Source organism: Harpia harpyja, chromosome 4, assembly GCF_026419915.1.
Source record: "Harpia harpyja isolate bHarHar1 chromosome 4, bHarHar1 primary haplotype, whole genome shotgun sequence".
Lineage (NCBI taxonomy): Eukaryota > Metazoa > Chordata > Aves > Accipitriformes > Accipitridae > Harpia > Harpia harpyja.
The window spans coordinates 22,269,445-22,290,607 of NC_068943.1; the positions used below are offsets into that span (position 1 = coordinate 22,269,445).

Below are 21,163 nucleotides of genomic sequence, written 5' to 3' on the forward strand. Positions count from 1 at the left end.
GTAGTATGTATTGTTCTCTGAAGAATCCTAAGTTAAAAGCTGGGGTTTTATTTATTTTTTCATTTTCTGTAGCATGTGTTTGCATATGCAAAATGAAAACTCCAAAGCTTTGGGAGTTCAAATAAGAAAAAAAAACAAAATAAATTTAGAAATCTTCTCTTAGGAAAGCAGTTCTTAAGGATATCCTGTCCCAAGGAACAAAACATAGGTTTTTATGGTGCAAATACTTTATTGTCTAGTTCCTTTTCTAGTAGACATGCAGATACGTTTTAACAGGGGTGTTTTAATTAACTTAGAGTGAGTGCACTCAATTGCGGTAATAATACGAGCTTCAAAATTAAAATATTATAGAAATTGCATCTTTCCCAGCATGCACCAGCTTAACCATATTATCCTTGACAATCATGTCCACTTTCAGCTTTTCCAATGTGGATCCATTTATCTAATGTGACAGCTATAGTGTCCATTGTGTTAATAGATGTGCAGCTGCTTTCTAGAATCGTAGCATGTAAAAGGCCTTATCCTCAAAGGGCGATGCTGCTGCTGTTTCTACTTTCCATGCTTGTAGGAGAAGACATGACTGCTGACTCAGAATTACTTGTAACCCAGTGAGCTGTCAGTGACAGATACCCATTACACACGCTAGTACTAGTTCAGGAGGCAATGTTCTAATGTACTCTTCTCCCTACAGCATCCCTAAATTGAGAGCCTCCTTCCTTGCCCTCCTCCCACTCCCATGCTAATACAGGATATCCTTAGAATCTTCATGAGAATTCAAGTTTTTTCTGCCTATATTAATCCTTGCTTTATTGAGGAGCAATATGATTTTCTTAATTGCATTTCCTCAGGCTCACATAAATAAAAGTGAAGTTTGACATCACGATGTCACTATGAGCACTGGTTGTTTTAGAGTGTGATTGTTTAAAGGGCTTCAAATTTTCTTTTCTTCCTTTAAAACAGTGTTAATCTGACTACCTTTAAAGCCCTATGATACCAAACTTCCTAGTGGACAGCTGGTCATTTGCTGCTAAATCTGTGGATTTTGAAGTATGTTTTTCTTCCTCTTAATTAAAAATGAAGTATTCAAATCCTGAGGTTAGAGTGAGGGCTGCACTGCCCTGGACAAAAGATTGCTACCTTTACACAAGAGTCGTGGCCTGCTTGATTTCCAAGGTTATATGCCGTACTAAGGAATGCTAATAGAACAGAATAGTAAAGGGGTTTTTATCACATCTTTCTTTTTCCTGAAGATCACTGGAAAATTTCCTGCTTCCTGGTACTGCATAACTCTGCATATCTGCTGTAGTGACTGAAAGTGATAAAAGTATAAATACATAGCACTTCTTTAACACAGTAATTATCAGCTTCAACAGTAAGATGCAGTATCAAGAATGATTATTGACATGATACCACGTGTATCAGTTTACACAATACAATTAATAAAGCTTAGCTGATGGAATACTTCTGTATCTCATTAAATGCTATAAGCATAATTTATGTTAACATTTTAGATATAATTGCAAATATAGCAGTCAATATTTTCATATATGACAATAATAGGGTTATTTTTATAAGCAGCCTCCAGATGAAGTACATTCCTTAGATGGGAAATATTCTCGATTGTTTCTTCTCACATTTAAAAATGTAATTTATAGTTAAAAGAAAGTCCCAGAAACTTTATTACCCTGTTCGCATTACTGAAGCCAGATGAGTTTTACAGAATGTAAATCAGGACAAATTTATTATTATAATTAAACTTGTAAAATTTCAGCAACAGCTGTTTATACATTTTAGTAGTTCATATACGTTATTGATCAACACATGCTTTTACTAATGTAAAACTTCTCAGAGTGTAGAGAAGTTATACTGGTCATTGTTATAATTGGTACAGTGCTTCTGCAATGCTTCTTCAATTGAATGCATTCGTAATGTGCATTATCTGTCTTGCTAGGAGGAGCTCATCACCAAAATCAAACTAAACAAATAAATTGAAGATCACTGAAGTCATTAAATTACTAAAGATCACATAAAATATAATTCTATTACAACTAAATTGTTTATATGTGAGTTTCTTTGCATGCTGTAATACAAATAAGCTCTTCTTATAAAACGTGCCAGAGCAACAGATAAGTCAGTGTAGTATCTTTTTGTGAGTGAGATCTGTTTCTTCAGGTTTTTGTATCCTGAATACTTAATGGCAGCTAAAATTTCAAGTGTTCAATGGCTAGAGTCAGGTGCCTAAATAGTTATGAACATAGTGCAAGATGTACCTTTTCTTACTGGTAGGTTAACTTTGGGCATTTAAATTGGAAAACTCTAAATTTCATGTCTCTACTGTCAAGGAGTATAACAATGAGTTGGTAAAGGAATTAATCTGCCTTAAGTCTTGTAATACATGTCCTATGTTTACCTAGTCATCTGTAGTCAATGATTGAGTACAGACACCTCAAAAAGGCATTTTACTGTTATTTTACAACCATATATTTTTTAGGATGGTATGAATGTTCACTAGAGCTGCCTCTCTTTATCCATTAACTACAAATGTGTTTAGAAAACTATCCTAGATACAACACTAATTTTTAATAGGTATCTACAAAATTACTACATTTTTAATGAATCCTTTCTCAGGTTTATTTTCCACAGAGCTGCTGGGAAGAAACATGTAATAAATACAGCAAACTGTGGTTTATTAATGTCTTGCCATTTGGATGAATGATGTTTCTGAACATTAACTTAGTTGTCTACTGGTAACACACCTGGCTACTTTCTTTTATGTTTTACTGTGTACAGCAGTTTCCATCTCTTCCCCCCACTTGCCTTTCCATGCATCTGAGATATTAATTTGCATAATTGTAGGCTTAGAACTGATTTCCTGAGTCTCAGACAATTAATTCAGGAGGATGGGGGCTAAGACTGAAAATGTTGAAAATTTATTAGTATGTTAACAGACTTCCAAGTTGAACAAGGTAACACTCTGGTTTAGACTAGATTAAATTGTAACACTCAGCTTTCCTGCTAGGTCAAATTTACCTTGTAGTCAAGATGATCCTAGATAGATAACAATACTTATTAGGAAGAGGAGTATTTGCTATCTAAGTGGATTATTAGGAAGGCAGAACTTAAATATATGCTAGTCCTGTGTTTAGTGTCTTTAGTTAAAGAGTTTTCAGTATGTAGTGTGTCCAATTTAAAAAAAAAAAAATTATCCAACAAAACCCAGGAAGAATTTATGGCACAAAGAGTATAGTTTCATGAAATAAAATGAAGGAACATCACTATATAAACAAAGGAAGAAAGTGATATTACCCCAACAGATGACTGAAACCATAGGATTTGACCACAGGTCTTTCTTCATTCACTGTCTCTGCAAAACTAAAACACGTCCCCAACCAGAGAGGCTGCCTGTTGCCCATGTTTAAATGTGCTTGGGACCATCAAGCAGTCATTTCCTCCCCAGGCGGTGGGCAGACTGTAATTGAAAATATTTTTCACCATGAAGAAAAGGCCAGTTCTCTGCAGCCTAAGTAGCAAGAAATATAATAGGTGATTATATTTATGCTTCCTTTTAATATATTACAGTGTAATTTGCTGATTTCTATGAAACTTTGGTACTGCGAAACGGAGCAGAAGAAATCAAATGATTGTCTGGTATAACAACAATTTACATTCTGAAATCAATACCAACATTGTTACCTTAGGGGGAAAAAACAAGTAAATACCTGACCACTCCAGCTATTTGTATGGGTAGCATGGTATGGAGACGTAGCATGAAGATGCAGTATGAATTGGTTTTTCTTTTTTTCTTCTTAGTTTAGCCTGAGAGATTGATGGAAACCTTATCTATGTCCATTATCTTGGTTCTGTGGGTAAGATATCAAGATGGGCATAGAGAATGGGTTATCCTGTGATGCAAGTAGGATCCTTGAATAAGGACTGCCATGGGAACTGCACAAAAGAGTTTTGTTTACATGTAGCCAAGAAAAAAATAACCCTGTTTCTGTTAGCAAATTGCAGGGATCTACTGCACAATTTGTATGTAACTCAGAGTTGAGTCGAGATTATCTGGGAGAAGCAAGACAGGCTTTTACTAAGAAAGTAGAATGATTTTCTCTCAGATTCATATTCTTTTGTTAGCTTGAGTGAAACACGAAAGAAGAAGGTGTGTGTAAGTGATCACTGAGCTGAATTGTACGAAGCCCTGTTGGAGGTGCTTTGTGGCCTTCCCTATAAGATACACTACAACTACACACTTTCAAAGAAGGTCACGGTCCAGAAGTATATTTTCATTCATCTTTCCAATTTGGAAAAGAGAAGGTAGGTTGTAGATTTTAGGAGGCTTTCATTAAGTCAATCAGAACTGAAAAAATATATAACAAACCATTGTTTATTTATAGAAGAAACTAATACAGCAACCATACGGTAATTCAAAGATCTTGCCATTTTCTTCTGTGGAGCAAATACAAACATAGATATTTCTTGTGTAAGTTTCTTCTTGTATTTTAGTTCGAAAAGAATCTCCTTATCCCAGATCACACTCTTGCCGCATTAAAAGGTGCACTATGTGTGCTTCCAGCATAGGAATTTAAGAGAAAAATGTGGTTTGTCTTAGGAGAAAAGAAGGATTTAAATTTTAGTTTGTTAAAACTATATTTTAAAGCTTGGTGGTGCCCTGCACATCTTTTCTCTTCCCCTCTGAAACTGTTATTAGTCTGGTTTTTGTGACTTCTTCTATTTACAGGCTTGATCTCATTAAAAAAAAACAACAACCAAACTCCATGTTTTGGTACATGAACCACGAGTCTTCGTTTTGATCCTGGGAGGAACAAACTTTATCAGATATCTTCCACAGAGGACCTCCAGTGAAGCATAGGGTTTTTTTGTGTCCTTACAACATTTTCTTGAACTTGTGCACAAACGGTATCTTCTTGATCATCATAATTTCACAGGCTTTTTAGAGTATTTGTCTACTGTTTACACTTGATTTTATTTTAGTATGTTTCTTCTCTGACTTCTTTATTCATGAGTGGGGTTTAAGTTTCAGTAAAATATGTAAGGTGTAGATTCTTCTGTTTATTTTCCATGAAAGTAAATTATTTTTTCAAGTTTCTCTTTCAAGCCTCCATATCAACAACCTTCCCAGAATGTTTTCTGTGTCTTTGTTTTTCCTTCATAATATTCCTTTGTCATCTTAGCACAAAGTATGGCATGATATTTCAGAAAGGAAAGGGACAGAATTTTTGTTGATGCAAAATCTCCATATCTGAAATAAAAGATGTCGACGACAATTGAAGATGTGTCATGCTTGAATATATTTTCTGATATGCAAACATATGGCCCATTCTGTAAAGCTTAGTTTGACTTGCTGTGAATTGGATGTTTTGGTGACTTCTGCCTGTCTGGGAAATCAAGGACAGAAATCAAGGCTCTTAACTTACAACTATATTGAGCGGAGAAGAGGGCATTTTGTTTAAAGTACCTGATTTGTAAACTCAGAAGCGAGCTCAGTTGGTTAAAATTCAGCAGGTTCTATTTGCAACAACCCAGTGTAGAAATGCTTTTTTAATTATAGCTTGTTTTATAACAATGGATAGGATCTGTAGCCAAATCTGTCCCTGTGAGACATTCAGCAACGGAACAATAGTATAATTATTTCTTGGATCCCTGATTAGCAAAAACAATACAGTAGTTGTACAAAGCTTGGAAGTCTGGTTTTCAGAGTAAAACAATCTCACCATGCAAAAGCTCCTCTTAATGGTGATTTCTGTAACTTGCTATTTGATTCAAGCACGTAATTGGAAGTAAAATGCATTTTAGAAGCTAACATACAATGGAAAGCACTGAACAGTTTTGAAAACTGGTGTTTATACTTCCTACATTAAAGTTCTGTTTCCAACACAGCTTGTAACTCATCTGCCGTAGGACATTTCAAACACTCGATATCACATAGCATGATCTTTCCCCTACTTCAGACTTTCAGCACTCAGGTCAACAAAATAACTTACACTATCTACAGCCCACTTTCTGCCTGCGTATGAGGGTTTCTGGGAAAATAAGGCGGCAGCAAAAAGCTTAGTCTCACAAGCAGTACTCAAACCTCACTGGTACTGGCCCACCTTTTCTAGAAATCCATGCCAAGGTACAATTCCTACCAATTCTTTTGCTTAAGTAAGGATTTCAGGATTGTGTCTTTAATGCTCTGTGCCACTTTCCAAAGCGATAGATTTGTATGGAATGAAATTACAAATTCTGATATCAGAATACATTTTATACAGCTAGGATTGTCAGAAATAAAGTACTTCAGTATCAGATTATGTTTTCAGGACTGGAAAATTATGAAACAGCTCCAGATATTTCTAGATTGTCTTTTATTTTCAATTAAAATTCACAGAATCACAGAATGGTTGAAATTGGAAGGGACCTCTGGAGGCCATCTACTCCAACCCCCCTGCTCAGGCAGGGACACTTAGAGCCGATTGTCCAGGACCATGCCCAGATGGCTTTTGAGTATCTCCGAGGAGGGAGACTCCACAACCTCTCTGGAACACTTGTGCCAGTGCTGAGTCACCCTCCCAGTAAAAAAGTGTTTCCTGATGTTCAGAACCTGCTGTGTTTCAGTTTGTGCCTATTATTACTTGTCCTGTCACCAGGCACCGCTGAATTCCTCATACCAAGGCAACAGATGTGAGGAAAATAGGACAGAAGAACATGAGGAAGGGAAAACGATAAGCTGCGACTAAAATATTTTTTTAAAACGTTTTCAATATCTCCAGTAAAATATTGTAATGAAGAAAAATGCAATATGCTATGTCAAGCACAAGTTCTACTTTTCTGTGCTTGATCAATAAGATTAGGAATATCCCCCACCCTCCACCATCCATTGCTCCACCCAAGAGAACTTGCTGATATTTTTATTGGCATTTTCAAGTACCACAGGTATTACTTATATTCAGTAATTCCACAAATCACGATTGTCAGAAAGTACTAGATATGTATTTGGTTTTGTTGTAGCAGGAAAAAAGCAGCTAGACCAGTTTCATGTGTGGTTGATTTGATACAATTTTGGTTGTTACTGTGATTAAAAAAAGTATCGGCTGGCTGACCACCTGGTCTGAAAACAGAAAAGAAATGTGTTCCTATTATGCTTGAACTGTCCTTTTATCAGCACCAGAGTTTGCTATCCTTTATCGCCATCTCAGATGCAGAATTAATTCTTCTCTGTATCTCTTGTGGGTGTGAAGTCATGCTTCACCTGGATGAGCTTTATAGAATCTGCTGCAATAGGTGATTAAAAGAAGAATGATTCCATGTAATGGATACCAATTGTTTTCCTGATTTTTAAACTCAGCCCAGGTTCAAAACCCTATTGAGTCAAATTGTTCTGAATTATATATTGAAATTACTTTGACACAGGTTAAAATCATATCATTTTGACTGAATTTTACTTTCAGTTTTTGGTTTCACATAACAATGATGTGATATTTCCTGATTAAAAATAAAGACTGGGTGTTTTTCAGGACCTGAAGAAAACCCATATATCCCCCCCCCGATGGTTTATGATTGAATATGTCACAGATTTTACATTTGAATTTTGGCCAAGTGTTTTGGACCTGAACCATAACCCTACCTCATGCTGTATATAATCCTGCATATGTTGTAGCATAATTAAAATTGTAATTACTTGTTATCATTAGTCCCAGTGTTGTACCAACTATAAACCTCATTACTCAGAATAACTTGATTCTGTCTTTAGGTAAAAAGAATTCAAAGCTGCATTTGGTTGCACAAGGGAGCAGATAAATACAAACATAGTCTAAGCATGTAGGTTTTTCTTCTGAAAGAAGAGTCCCTGATACTGTTGTAGAGAGAAGAAATTCTATGTACAAGTGAGGGGCTCAGCGCTGGATCGGGACCACAGGTCACAGCCCGTGTGCCGGGTGCCGGCTGCGGGGGGTGAGTGTCCGTACCTTCCCCAAACCGGGTGTGCGTGGGGGGTGTGCGTGGATTCGCTGGCAAACCCCGAGCTGGACCAGCCGGGGAAGTAGGAGGCCGCGGGTCCGGGCAGGGGTATCAGGCAGGTGGAGGGTCCGTGCTGGTGTTCGGGGGGACCCATCAGAACGGCGTGCCTGGAGGATGAGTGCTGCGTTTGTGCGGCGAGCACCCAGCAGGACCGGCTGGCGAGCCTGGGCAGGGGTGCCAGGCAGGCAGAGGGTCCGTGCGTGTGCTGGGGCGATCGGTGAAGGTGCTGGTGCAGGTGGAGAGTGCGGTGTGTGTGCTGCAGCAGGGACATTCTGCCTCTGCCAGCCCCAGAGGAGGAGGGGACGTGGCTGGGCTGAGTCCTGAGTGGGGGGGCTGCTGGAGCCACCGCCCGCTCCGTCTGACAGGCCGTGTCCGTGTCCTCGGCGCGCGTGTGTCCGTGCGTGTGTGTGATACACGCTCAGTCTCGGTACTGCAGCAGCTTCACTAGGGCAGAGGGGACAGCGGCAGATGCGTCCATCAGCCTGGGCAGAGACCCCAGGACCCCGGGCACCGGGCTGGGCCCCAGCGGCCGGGCAGGAGGGTCCTGGACCAGGCAACTGGAGGAGGTGGCCACATATCCCATTACTTCACACAGTCATAAGCTGCCAGTAGGCTGAGTGACAGTCTTCCCTTGCAATTAATACAGTATGCGTAAGCTTAAGTGTTTGCTTTGAATCTCTCTTTGTGGAAGGCTTTTTGCCCGCATTGTTTTGATGGCGCAGCTTAGTCTAAAGTTTCTTGACGGACTGCATGCTGTCCGTTCATCATCTCTGGAACTGGATCACTGTTTACGTGACCTTTAGATCTTTTTATAATCCTTTATGGTTTGCGGGTCCTCAGTGGGGAGCTCAGAAAGCCAAGCCGGTATATTGTCATTTAAAGTATGGATTTAAAATTTTATAGCACTATCAGCTAAGAAGTTGCCAGTATTAGTGTTAGGCCTGTGCCATTTTACTGGCTGACTGGTCCCTGTCAGTATAGAGTCAGAGAAGATTTTGGCTAGTGTGAGGAGCTTTTGTTACCCAAGTTCAGTATTTTTACTATATAACGCATGAAACTGGACATTTTTGGAATTATGCATTTTTCTGTTTATTTAAGTGGTTAATTAATTACAGGGGGTTAATTATTTTGCAGAATCTTAAATAGAAATTTTCATCTCCTCCCTTACTTCAAGGACTTATTTTCTCAGTCATTCATATTTTCTCATAGAGTCTTTTAGTTTAAAAATTGAAAGTAATTTCCTTTTCCTGTGCGTCTTGCTGATTTTACTAGTGACATAAATTCTTACTTTGGAAAAACAGATCTCTAAATTTGGGTTACTGAAAATAAATGCAGAAAGAGAAGATTTTAAGCTGTGTAGTTAGCTATGTTTCTATTTTGTTCATATTGAAGGGAAAGAACCTGCTAGTGATTCAAAACACAAATTGTTCAGAGTGGCAATTCCAGAATAAAAAAGTTGCAAGAAAAAATAACAAAGTGTGAGGTAGAAGTTTGCTTAGTGACAGTATATAGAGTTAGGTCCTCTGTTGATGTAAATGACTACAACCCAATAACTCAGAGGATCTATTTGGTTTTGCTACAGCTGGATTCTAATCCTAAAGCTAGAAAAGGAACTTAAAAGCAAAATGCTAATTATAAAATCACAGCCAAGAGCAAATATTATTACATCTATTTCTATACTGAATTACACAGTAGGCCAAAATTGACTTAATCAACTATCTATGTCCACCCAAGGGAGATGAATAAAAAGAAATCTGGTAGAGGATATTGATCATCATATAAAATGGTAGCAATTACCATTAACAAATAGTTTTTAATAAGTAAACTTACAGTTATTACCATTAACTTGAGGTTTTCCTCATTAAAAAAAATAGCGTGAAAAGAAGAGAGTCGGCAAAAAATGTGAGTCAGGGCCTGATGCTCTTTCCATTAACTTCAGGAAAACTTACTCGGATTTGGGATGGATACAGGACACCTGATTTTAACTACTTAAAAATTGGTAACTAGTGGAAGATACCTGTTGTAGTATCTTCCTGATGTTTCTTTCTCTACTGACTCTGCAGAAATCTTGAATGATTAGCTTAGATATAACCCATTACTTTCAGATGGCTAATATTAGTAAGAAAGTAACCACTAAACTAAAGAGTTATTACGCTTAAGGCAAACTCTGTGAATCTCTTCTTTATTCTAAACCAATCCAACTAACCAAATCACTCAGGCTCCCTGCTGCTGAAACTCATTTTTTGTGGGAAGATGTGTTTAACTTAATTTAACCACTCTCTTGAGATGCTGTTGAACTAGTTGTTTCCGATGCTTCAAAGATGCAGCGTTTTGATCCATGAAGACCTATAATATTCCTTTCATGAATCCCACAGTCGCGGTTGCTAAACAATTCGCAGCAGTGCTGTCGGCTCTGGAGCTCATGGGGAATCACTGTATCATTCTGTGGCCACAATTCAGAAAGTCGGGTTATTTTTCCAGATGAGAGAGGTTCAAAATCAATAATGGTTAACTAATCCAAGTGTACACTGCAGATTTTTTTTTTTTCTTTTGAGATGACTGCGGGGGTTTTTTTAAGAAGTTCAGGAAAATGTGTAATTCTGGCTCTCATTCCCTGTGTTGTTTTGAACAAGTATGTGCTGTTTGTTTTTATTTCTCTTACTGGAGTGATAATTGCTTTTTCCATCGTTGCATTCCATGATTCTTTGCTGACTACTGTGATTTCACAGATATATTATCAATCCTAAATATCTGTATTAGTTAGATAATTTGTATCTGTTAAATATCCTTATAGATACGTATTTATATATCCTTCTATTCCTGGAAGATGACAACCGTTTTTATTGGTTTGTTTAACTTGGTGGACTTTTTTTTCCAGTATGAACAGTGATAATACAGGTTTTAACCTCAGAAATATATACTTATTACATTTCCTGATGTCATTTGCTTTTCATAACATAGTTTGCAACGGTTTCTGCTTCTCAGAGAGAGTTTTTATAGATCATGCTCTTAAAATGAGGAGAAATATACCTAACTGTCTACTGATCACTTTCTTGTGAGAAGCTTACTTCACAGATGAGCATGTGCAGACCTTTGAAATTTGGCTCTCCTGCCTGCCATCTTCCCTGGGTTGCTCTAAAAGCAAGTCAAAAGAAAAAAACCCAATGAGCAAACACAATAATAACAATTGCCTCATAAACATTGCCAGGAATCTATTTAAATGTCAAAAGTTTTTAAAAAAAAAAAAAAAGAGTCAGGAGAACAGAAAAGAAGAGCACTAATCAGCGTGTCCTGTGCTCTTCTTTGTAGTCCCAGCGCCGTGTTACATTTCACCTCCCCGATGGCTCCCAGGAAAGCTGCAGTGACAGTGGTCTGGGAGACCACGAGCCGGTGGGTGGTGGAACCCTGATCTCACACCCTCTCCCTCTGGTTCAGCCGCAGGACGAATTCTACGACCAGGCTTCACCGGACAAGAGGACTGAAGCTGATGGCAACTCTGACCCCAACTCGGGTGAGTCACTGTCAGTGCTCTGCTTATCCGAGTTGCTTTGGTAACTCGGTTACTTTCTTCTTCCTCCTTTTGAGCTTTGCAATGGTAGAGATGTTTTTAAGCACATGCATGAATATTTGGTCATGTTAGCTCTTAACGATTGGTAAGAAATAATATAGATTACCTGAAGTGCCTTATGTTGTCATTTGACTGTAGAAACAAAAAAATATCCAGTGAGAAAAAGCAGCTCCATACTAATTGCACAGTAAGTGAGAACAGCTGGGAAGAAGGAAGGCCTACAAGGTAGCAAGCTTTTCTTGATGTTTGCAGTGCTGTTGCTATTTAGCATTGGACATCGTTGTAGGAAAGTCATTCTAAATACAATTTTAAAGAGCAAGGACATGGAGGTCACACTATCTGTTAGACTAACACAGAAAACAGTAAATCAGTAAAGCACTGGAAAATTTAAAGAATCCCAATTTCTGTAACACGCCTACAATTCCCCCATCTAACAGCAAGAAACACAGGGTTTCTTTGATAGGTTGGAATGGTATGATGTTCTGCTTTTTTGAACTGCCAGATATGTGTTTTCATACAAATATTAAGTATGTGCAGTTTGTCTGATTTGGGAATTTATGCCTTTCTTCTTCTTTCCTTCTCTATAATACATTTACATTATTGCAGTGTTTTTGTGACAGTCAGTACTAAAAAATGAAGTGAGGTCTTAACCAATACTATGGCTAGTATTTTGGCCTTGGAATGTGGAGACTTGGCCATACTGAAAACTGGGAAGGGGCAGTAACACTGCCCTTAAGCCTCTTGTTTTCTGTCTAGAATGTGGAAGGAAAGGTTAAAAGTCTTATCTGTGCTCTTGGAAGGTAATTGAACTTGAGTTCTCTTGCATCCCAGGAGTATAGAAATAAGAATTAGTTTCTCCCTTTGGCATTTCTCCCTTTTGTATAGATGATTAAATTGTCACTGGGCCTGTACAAGCCGGGAGAGAAGGTGGCCTTGGGATCTGATGAACAATATTAAGGTCCATGTTCTCATTTGGGCAGAGCTGGATCTGAATTATGACATTTAAATCATGGCAGATGAGAATGCAAACTGTGGAATATTGACCTTAGAAACATTTTTCTCATACTTTTTATGTGAAGACTGAGAGGGTATGTTGGGTGAAACTCTATGAAGAAACAATTTGAAATGCTTTACTGTCTCTGAGTTGTATTCTGGTTTCTTATTCCCTGTCCTGGTTTCAGCTGGGATAGAGTTAACTGTCTTCCTAGTAGCTGGTACAGTGCTATGTTTTGAGTTCAGAGCGAAGAATGTTGATAACACTGATGTTTTCAGTTGTTGCTCAGTAGTGTTTAGACTAATGTCAAGGATTTTTCAGCTTCTCATGCCCAGCCAGTGAGAAAGCTGGAGGGGCACAAGAAGTTGGCACAGGACACAGCCAGGGCACCTGACCCAAACTGGCCAACGGTGTATTCCATACCATGTGACGTCCCATCCAGTACAGAAACGGGGAAGTGGGGGGCAGGGATTCGCCGCTCGGGGGACTGGCTGGGTGTCGGTCGGCGGGTGGTGAGCAATTGCACTGCGTATCATTTGTACATTCCAATCCTTTCATTATTGCTGTTGTCATTTTATTAGTGTTATCATTATCATTATTAGTTTCTTCTTTTCTGTTCTATTAAACCGTTCTTATCTCAACCCACGGGTTTTGCTTCTTCTCCCGATTTTCTCCCCCATCCCACTGGGTGGGGGGGAGTGAGTGAGCGGCTGCGTGGTGTTTAGTTGCTGGCTGGGGTTAAACCACGACATCCCTTTTCTCCTTTTCCTTTCCCTTTTTTCCTGGATTTGACACCTGCATTTTATTTTCTTTACCAAAACGGAAATGTTGTTGGAACTATGATCTTAAACCCTAAATCTGTAGAAATACAAAGAACTGTAAAAGAATAGCAACTATGAATGGATTGACTCTGGAGCAAGAATCTATGTCTGTTTAAGCAAGTGAGGAGCTGAAGTGGAATTATCCTGTTAATTCTTTGACCACGCATGAGACGTGTGAAAGATTTAACAAGATCAGAGAGGAGTTTTAAGGCAGCATTGCATCTTGGCACTGTCACATTGGCTTCACTGACTCTGAACTGCACATCTCTTCAAAATGTGACATAAAAATCCTCCAGGAGAGTTAGGGAAAAATGGGCTTAGTAAACTTTATACCAAGTTATTAAAAATGTGTTTTTAGAAATTTTGTGTCAAGCACATTGTGCAAACTTAGTAAATTAATCATGATGATCTATTCATCCCTAATACAGAGACTAATAGAAGATTAGTCAGAGTGAGTAAGTGTTCTTAAAAGCTATATGAAAAGTTTTAATATGTCTGTGGTTATACCTGGTTTAGCCTTGGGGATGCTAAATTCATGGCAAATTTATGAAAATCTAACCATCAAGCTGTACTGGTGATTAGTTAAGTATTGAAGTATAGATTTTTCACCTTTTATCAAACTGAATTAGGACAGACATTGAAATAGTGCATTCCGTATCTCATCAAATCTCACAAACTCAGAAGGGAATGATATGGTCATTACTGTGACAGAAATCATCCTAGGAGAACCCAAGGCAGGAAGGGAGCGATGCTGCCCATTAGATGGATTTGACTTTTATATCTTATTCAGTATCAAGCTATTGCCTAGGCATTGTGTCAAAAGTTATTTTGCTACTGGAGGCATAACTTTTTGGATGAGATGTGAAATAGAGTTTAAAGCAGTTTATGGTTATTGAAGAACCTGTGGCAATTTTCAGAAGAGAAAAATGCTATCTGGTGATTGGGCAAAATAACTTTGTGGGTATTTACACGTGTTCATGGTTTAACTGTTGTAGTATCATTTCAACGTTGTATTCTTTGACACTTCTAAACTGAATTTCTAGTTCTATTGCAGTGAAATATTAAATAGTTGTATTTAACAGCAGAGGTAGTTTCATTTCAGTGGCTGTTTAAGGGATTGCTGTTTATGAAAATACTTGGGGCATGCTGAGGTAAAAGATACAGCTATAAAGTAAGGAAGAAGTCTTGGTGGAGAGTAGTAGTATTACTATGTACAAGTACTGCTGCCAGTTTTGGATGATAAATGTTGCAGAACAATATTTTATTTTGATTTTAAATCTTTCAACTGAAGAGAAAGAGAAGTGTTTATGGGAGTATTTTCTAATGATCTCCAAGAACAAAATCTACACAAAAATACAGATTTGTCCCACTGTATTTCTATGAAAGTTCATTCTAAGTGAAAGTTTGCTTCAGCTCATAGGAATATGATGTTAATCTTGGTAGTAAAGTCCTTGCCTCACGGTGAGAGCAATTTTGGTTAATGGCTTTAATGCTCAGTGAATTGTGTCATTTATTATTGTACACTGTGAAGTTATGTGAATAAAAATGTAGCCATTGTGTCTCAATATTAGTATGTTGCTATTTTAATTATATTTGAAGAGTGACCAAGGCCCAGGTCTTCAAAACCTGAAATAGGGGAAAAAAAATAGCTAAAAGTCTTGATAACTTATTACACAAAGGTATGAGAAACCTTATTGTCATATTTTCTTGAGACACAAGAGCTACAATTACATTATTTAATGAAAGAAACATACACAGTGAGAGTACATTCATCTAGCTAATCTTAAAACAGCGATCTCTCTCACTGGGGGAAACTGAAATGAAGAGAGATGCCAAACACTGGCATTGTCAGCTACACACTGTCACTGTGCTTATGAGGGAAAGGCAACAAGATAGAAATATGAAGTAAAAAATAAAATTTATAAGAACTTTTACAAGGTGTGTATAGTCCAAGTTTGGTTTGCATCACTCAAACCTGTCTTCTTTGTATAGAGTCTTTTATTTTAACTCCAGGGTTTCAGTCAGTTCACTAAGATATCTTTTCCATTTCCCCATTGGTAATTGATCAGTATTAATGGATTGTCAGAGGACTATGATGTTAACCTGCCAGTTGCAACTTCCTTATAGTTCACCTTTGTCTCATTTGCACCCTGGTAGGCTTTATAAGAATTGTTTCATCAGTGAGCAACAATTCACCATGTTTAAAAACAACGTAACGTTACAGAGTGACACCAGCAGTGTGGTTTTGTTATGCATTATTAAATGATAATAACAACAAGTAATTCAAATTTACTACAGGAAGTCTCATTATTCAAGAGTCATGGTTATGATGATTTAATTTTGCATACAATATTGATTTGTAAGGCAAGCCTTGTGTATGTTACAACATTTTATTGCATTTAAATGCAGTGATTAACAACCTTAGCTTTGCCTTGCTGACCATGACTTTGCCAGAAGCATGGGCCAAGAGGAAGGGAAAGCAGCATGATATTACCTGGCTGCATTGTTTGTCACCATGATGGCAAACAAAAGAGAAAGATTGTAAATATTATAGTGTTGAGAGTCTGTTAAAAACCCCAACAAAACAAAACAAGGCACATGCCAAAAAGGAGATTCTATAATGTCTTGGAAACTAATGGTTTTGAATAATCTGAACGGTGCTTTGGTGTGTGGAATGCTAGCCTCACATGTTCTCCAAATGAATGCTATCTTTTGCATTTGGAGGGTGTGTGTAGTACACTTCCTATAAAAACTGAAGATATTCCAAAGATCAATCAGCTGATTACAGTTCTTTACCTTTTAGTATATCAGATAAGAATTTAGAAAACATAAAGTTTCTTTAGGATCTAAAAAAAAAAAAGGTCACTGTAAAATTGTATTTACTGGTATGACTTCATAGCCTCTCTTATTACCAAAAATCCTGCTTTTTAATGGTTTTAAATGTGTTTATCGGGAAGTACACTTTTAACACAAACGTCTTCTTTATAATCAGTTACATTAAAAGTGTACAGCTGTCTGATGTATTTTAATGTGAATTATTTCTTTAGTAATCACTCAAAGGAAAACTGTGTTTTTGTTAGCCAGTAGTCAGGTGCAGAATGTTATTTTTCATTACTATAAGTGTGGTTTTCATTGGCATATTCCTCCCCCCCCCCCCCCCCCCCTTATTAGTGAACAATTCTTCTTTCACTGTGGTTTACTAAAAGTTGTCAGGGACTTAAATTTAGATTGAAATTGTTAACGTTTCTAAGGGTTTCATGCAGCAGAGCTGTGCAATAGAACTGTATGAAGGAAAAATGTGCCTCCTAGTGTAAAGAAGAGGAAAAATGCACTTTCATGAAAATGCTTGATAAATCACATTTTGATAGCTGCAAGCTGTGGATGTGATTCATTTTTCTTCAAAGAGATAAAGAGGAATAGCATATATTTAGTGGAGTCTTAGAACTGCTCTAGGGAAAAAGCCTACTATACACTGTGGATGAAACTATGCAATAATTCCAATAGTTTAAAACCAGACAGAAATATAATATTTATGTCTTCTGATATATGTTTATGAAGCTAAGTAAATGCTTGCCTAATTCCTACACCTCATTAATAAGTAGTATCAGTGTATGTTACATAACATAAACTAATAGCTTTATAAAAACAGGGAGCTGTAGAAAAAATTTGTAACAAAAACACTGTTTACTAAGTAAAAAGGATGACCTTCAAGTTAACTAGAATATTCTATTATATCCTAAGTTATTAGTTACAAATTCCAAAGCAATTCCATATTCTTGGAAGCAATGTTATAATGTTGTCTATCAATAATACTGTTTGTGGATAGCTTTTTTATTTCCAGTACATTAAAAATTGTGTGGATAACTGTGGCTGTTAAATATGAGTTCCCACATTTTAATAAACCTAATACTATGGTGGTTTAGTCAAGTGATTTCAGGGGTATTAAATCATACTATAATTCTAGTAATAAGTAGGAATATCTCTGTGGCAGTGGTTTAATTATGATTAAAGTTCAGAGTAATGGCAAGATTGCCTTGTATTACACTTGGTCATATGATAGGGTCCCATGTGGAGAAACTAAGCCTTTCATGCAAAGAGCTTTGGTTCTACAGTGTCACTATCATTACACTCGCTGGGTGATGATGCTTTAACCTTGTGGGCATACCCTCTGCTTAATCGTGCCTTTCATTTTGCTGCTTCAAAAGGGTCTTGTCTTGCTTGGCAATATTGGAGTCCATAGCTGAACATCCTAAGGTGTAGGAAGAAATGTTACTCTGTTGATGCTTAGCTCTAGATAAATCACTGTCCATAGTTATTCTTGTGTTTTCATAATATGAGACTCTATGTGAACTAAAATAGGAACATTTGCCTTTGAGACATTTCCTCCATTTCATTAAACACAAGTTCATACCTCACACAGAATCTAACACTGTCACATTTAGCTACAGGCAAGTAGGAGTAAGAAAAACTGGAGTCAAATTGGTGAATTAGCCTACCGAAGAGCTATAAAATAGTCTGAAGTCTGAATTCAATCTTAGCCTGTGTGCTTATTTCTTAAAAAGATAAATAAAATCTGGGAGGCATAAGAGGTATTGCTATCTCTTTACATCTCTTTGCTGCCTCATTACAGTGAGGATTTTAAAATTGTCTTGGTTTAGAAAAGCCACTGTGCTACATCTGTTCCTGTTCTACTCTCTTTTCCCCCATACACCAAAGCTAATTGGAGTGTAAATCAGGATGGCAGAGCCATTGAATGAGCAGTGAGAGGGGAACTTGTCCCATTGCTTCTCTAAGATGGACACCTAATGTGTCTGAACTTTCTAGCTGCTGCTGCCATCCAAGATGAGAAATTGCAGGTCCTCAGCAGTGAGCTGAAAAGGCTAGATGGGGAGTGGGGACTATTGAGACTTGTAAGAAAAATTTGGAAGGGTTAGAGGATTAAAGGAAGAGAAGGGTTGCACATTAGGTGAAAGCTGGTGCCTCTGACTGCCATGTCTGAGGATACCTAGGACAGTTTAAAACCATGGATGCTTTTGCCAGTGGTGCAGGCTAAAACAAAAGACTGATTTAAGGAATTGCTAAGAGTTATTTTCACCTATCAGTAAGAGTTATCTTCTCACAAGGCTTTTCTTCTTATCACAGTAAGCCCAAATCTGCTGCAGAGATTCATGGATTTTTTAAGTTTTAAAGCATTATCATTATCTAGTCAAACCTCTGTCATAGCACAGTACATAGAATTTCACACAAGATTTCTTAAACCAGGCCTGTATTTTAAAGTATTCCAGTGATTTATTTCTCTTGGTGTTTATATTGGGTTTATATGGCAAGGTTGGGGGGGTGGGGAGGGGCTGCAGGGGGTACTTCTAGGAGAAGAGACCAGAGGCTGCCCCCATGTTAGACAGAGCCAGTTCCTGCTGGCTCCAAAACAGACCCACTGCTGCCCAAAGCTGCACAGCAGCTGGGAGAGAGTAAGAAAAATGTGAGAAACAACCCTGCAGACACCAAGGTCAGTGAAGAAGGAGGAGGGAGGTGGTGCTCCAGGCACCAGAGAAGAGATTCCCCTGCAGCCCGTGGAGAAGACCATGGTGTCCCCTGCAGACTGTGGAGAAGACCATGGTGTCCCCTGCAGCCCGTGGAGAAGACCACGGTGTCCCCTGCAGCCTGTGGAGGACCTTACCCCGGAGCAGGTAGGTATGCCCTGAAGAAAGCTGCAGCCTGTGAAGAGCCCAAGCAGGAGCAGTGTCCTGGCAGGAACTGCGGCCCCTGGGGAACCCACGCTGGACCAGTCTGTTCCTGAAAGCCTGCACCCTGTGGAAAGGACCTACTCTGGAGCAGTTAGTGAAGGACTGTATTCCTTGGAAGGGACCCCAAGGGAGCAGGGGAACAGTGTGATGAGGAAGGAGCAGCAGAGACAAGTGTTGTCAACTGGCTGCAACTCCCATTCCCTGTCCCGCTGCACCATTCGGCAGGCGGGGGGAGGGAGAAGGAGTCAGAAGAGTAGGGAATGAAGGAGTGAAGTTGAGCCTGGGAAGAAGGAAGGGGTGCGGGGAAGGTGTTTTTAGTTTTGTTTTTCCTGTTTCTCACAATCCTACTCTATTTTTAACTGGTGATAAATTAAATTAATCTTCCCCAGCTTGAGTCAGTTCTGCCAGTGATGGTAACTGGTGAGTGATCTCCCTGTCCTTATCTCAAGCCACGAGGTTTTTCATCTTATTTTCTTCCCCCATCTTGCTGAGGAGGGGGAGTGATAGAGTGACTTGGTGGGCACCTGGCAGCAGCCAAGGTTAACCCAACAAAGTGTTAAAGTGGGTATTGTATTCCCAGTCTGAAAGCATTTACCTTCAGCGTCTAGCTCTTGTCTGTGAGACTGTACTGCCCTTTGTCAACAGGAAGTCTTTGACTTCCAGAACTGCATAGGCATTTGAGGCCCAAGGGACTATTTCGACTAGTACAGCCTCCTGCATAATACAGGTCAGAAATCTTAGCCAATAACTTATAAAAATAAGTGTGTATTTCTGCTTGTATCTACAGCATATGTTTCAAAATGATTCCTTGATTTAATGATCTTCAGTGATAGAGGGAAGAGTATTCCGATGCTTACTGACTTCAGCTGAATCAACTTTTCACCTTTATTTGATAAACTGGATGTTTGGTGTCCATAGTTTAGACATGGTGCTCAAGTCATCTTGGATCTGTAATAAATTGGTTAGTTCTTTGTAGTATTTTGAATGTTGCAGTATTTTGTTCTTGAGCACTTTTTTTTCTTTCCTTTTTTAATATTGGTCCCATATCTGGCCAGAACAAAAAAGAACAGTGAATCATTCAGTCCTTTCTAACACTTTTACAGATAAATGACATAGTCAACAGTTTCAACTTAAATATACACAACAAGAAAAATAAAACATAACTCTTCTAAATCACAGACTTTTAAAAATCAGTTTCTGTCATTCTCATTCATTGTTTTGACCTGAGTGTGTACTTTTCTATGCCTTGTGAGCATGCTATTTAACAGTACTTTTTAGCAGTAGAACAGCAACAGATTTTTCTATTCTTTAGAGGCTTTCCATGGGAAATAAAAGGAAAAAGCACGACTGAATACATATATCTTTAATCATGGTTAAATATATTAGAAGGGCTTTATTAGCATTCTAGGTGCTCAATCAGATAACTATATTGGAGACAATGCAACTCTTAAAGGTGTGATAGTGTGATTATGGCAGCAATATTTGAGATTTTTGAGGTTGCTTTTTCTGAAATTCAATGAAAGTTATTATTGCCAGCTATGACTTTTTTACATTGATACTAAGATTCATTTTCTGATGTTTCACATTCTGTTTCTAATAGTCTTAGCAGTGCAACTCCTATTCACAATGGCAAACATTTAGTTGTTTAAAAGAAAGATTATAGTTGTGAGAATAAAGGTGTCAAGTTTGGCATGGAATTGTTAATTTTAGCATTGAAGTGCTTACAATTTGTAAGTAGAATTAGAATTGCTGATGGCTCCAATGAGAGGAATAACTCCATGCAGGAGGAATAACCCCACTGCACCAGCACAGACTTGGGCCTGACCAACTAGCAAGTGGCTTTGTGGTAAAAGAACTGGGAGTCCCGGTAGACAGCAAACTGACCATGAGCCAGAAATACACCCTTGAAGAAAAGAAAACAACCTCCTGGACTGCGTTAGGAAGGGTCTTGCCAGCAGGTTGGTGGAGGTGATCCTTCCCCTCTGCTCAGCACTGGTGAGACACATTTGAAGTGCTGAGT

At 38.3% G+C, this 21,163-nt stretch overlaps 1 protein-coding gene across 4 annotated transcripts in view; it reads left to right on the forward strand.

The window, feature by feature from the left end:
- Positions 1-21,163, forward strand: part of PCDH9 (protocadherin 9) — a 702,824-nt gene that overhangs the window by 438,279 nt on the left and 243,382 nt on the right. For 2 of the 4 annotated variants that reach the window (XM_052786010.1, XM_052786011.1), the window contains one exon: positions 11,326-11,527. In XM_052786010.1, coding sequence (XP_052641970.1) covers positions 11,326-11,527 — 202 coding nt within the window. The remainder of the gene's footprint in view (positions 1-11,325; positions 11,528-21,163) is intronic. The other 2 variants (XM_052786012.1, XM_052786013.1) reach the window with 1 other exon arrangement.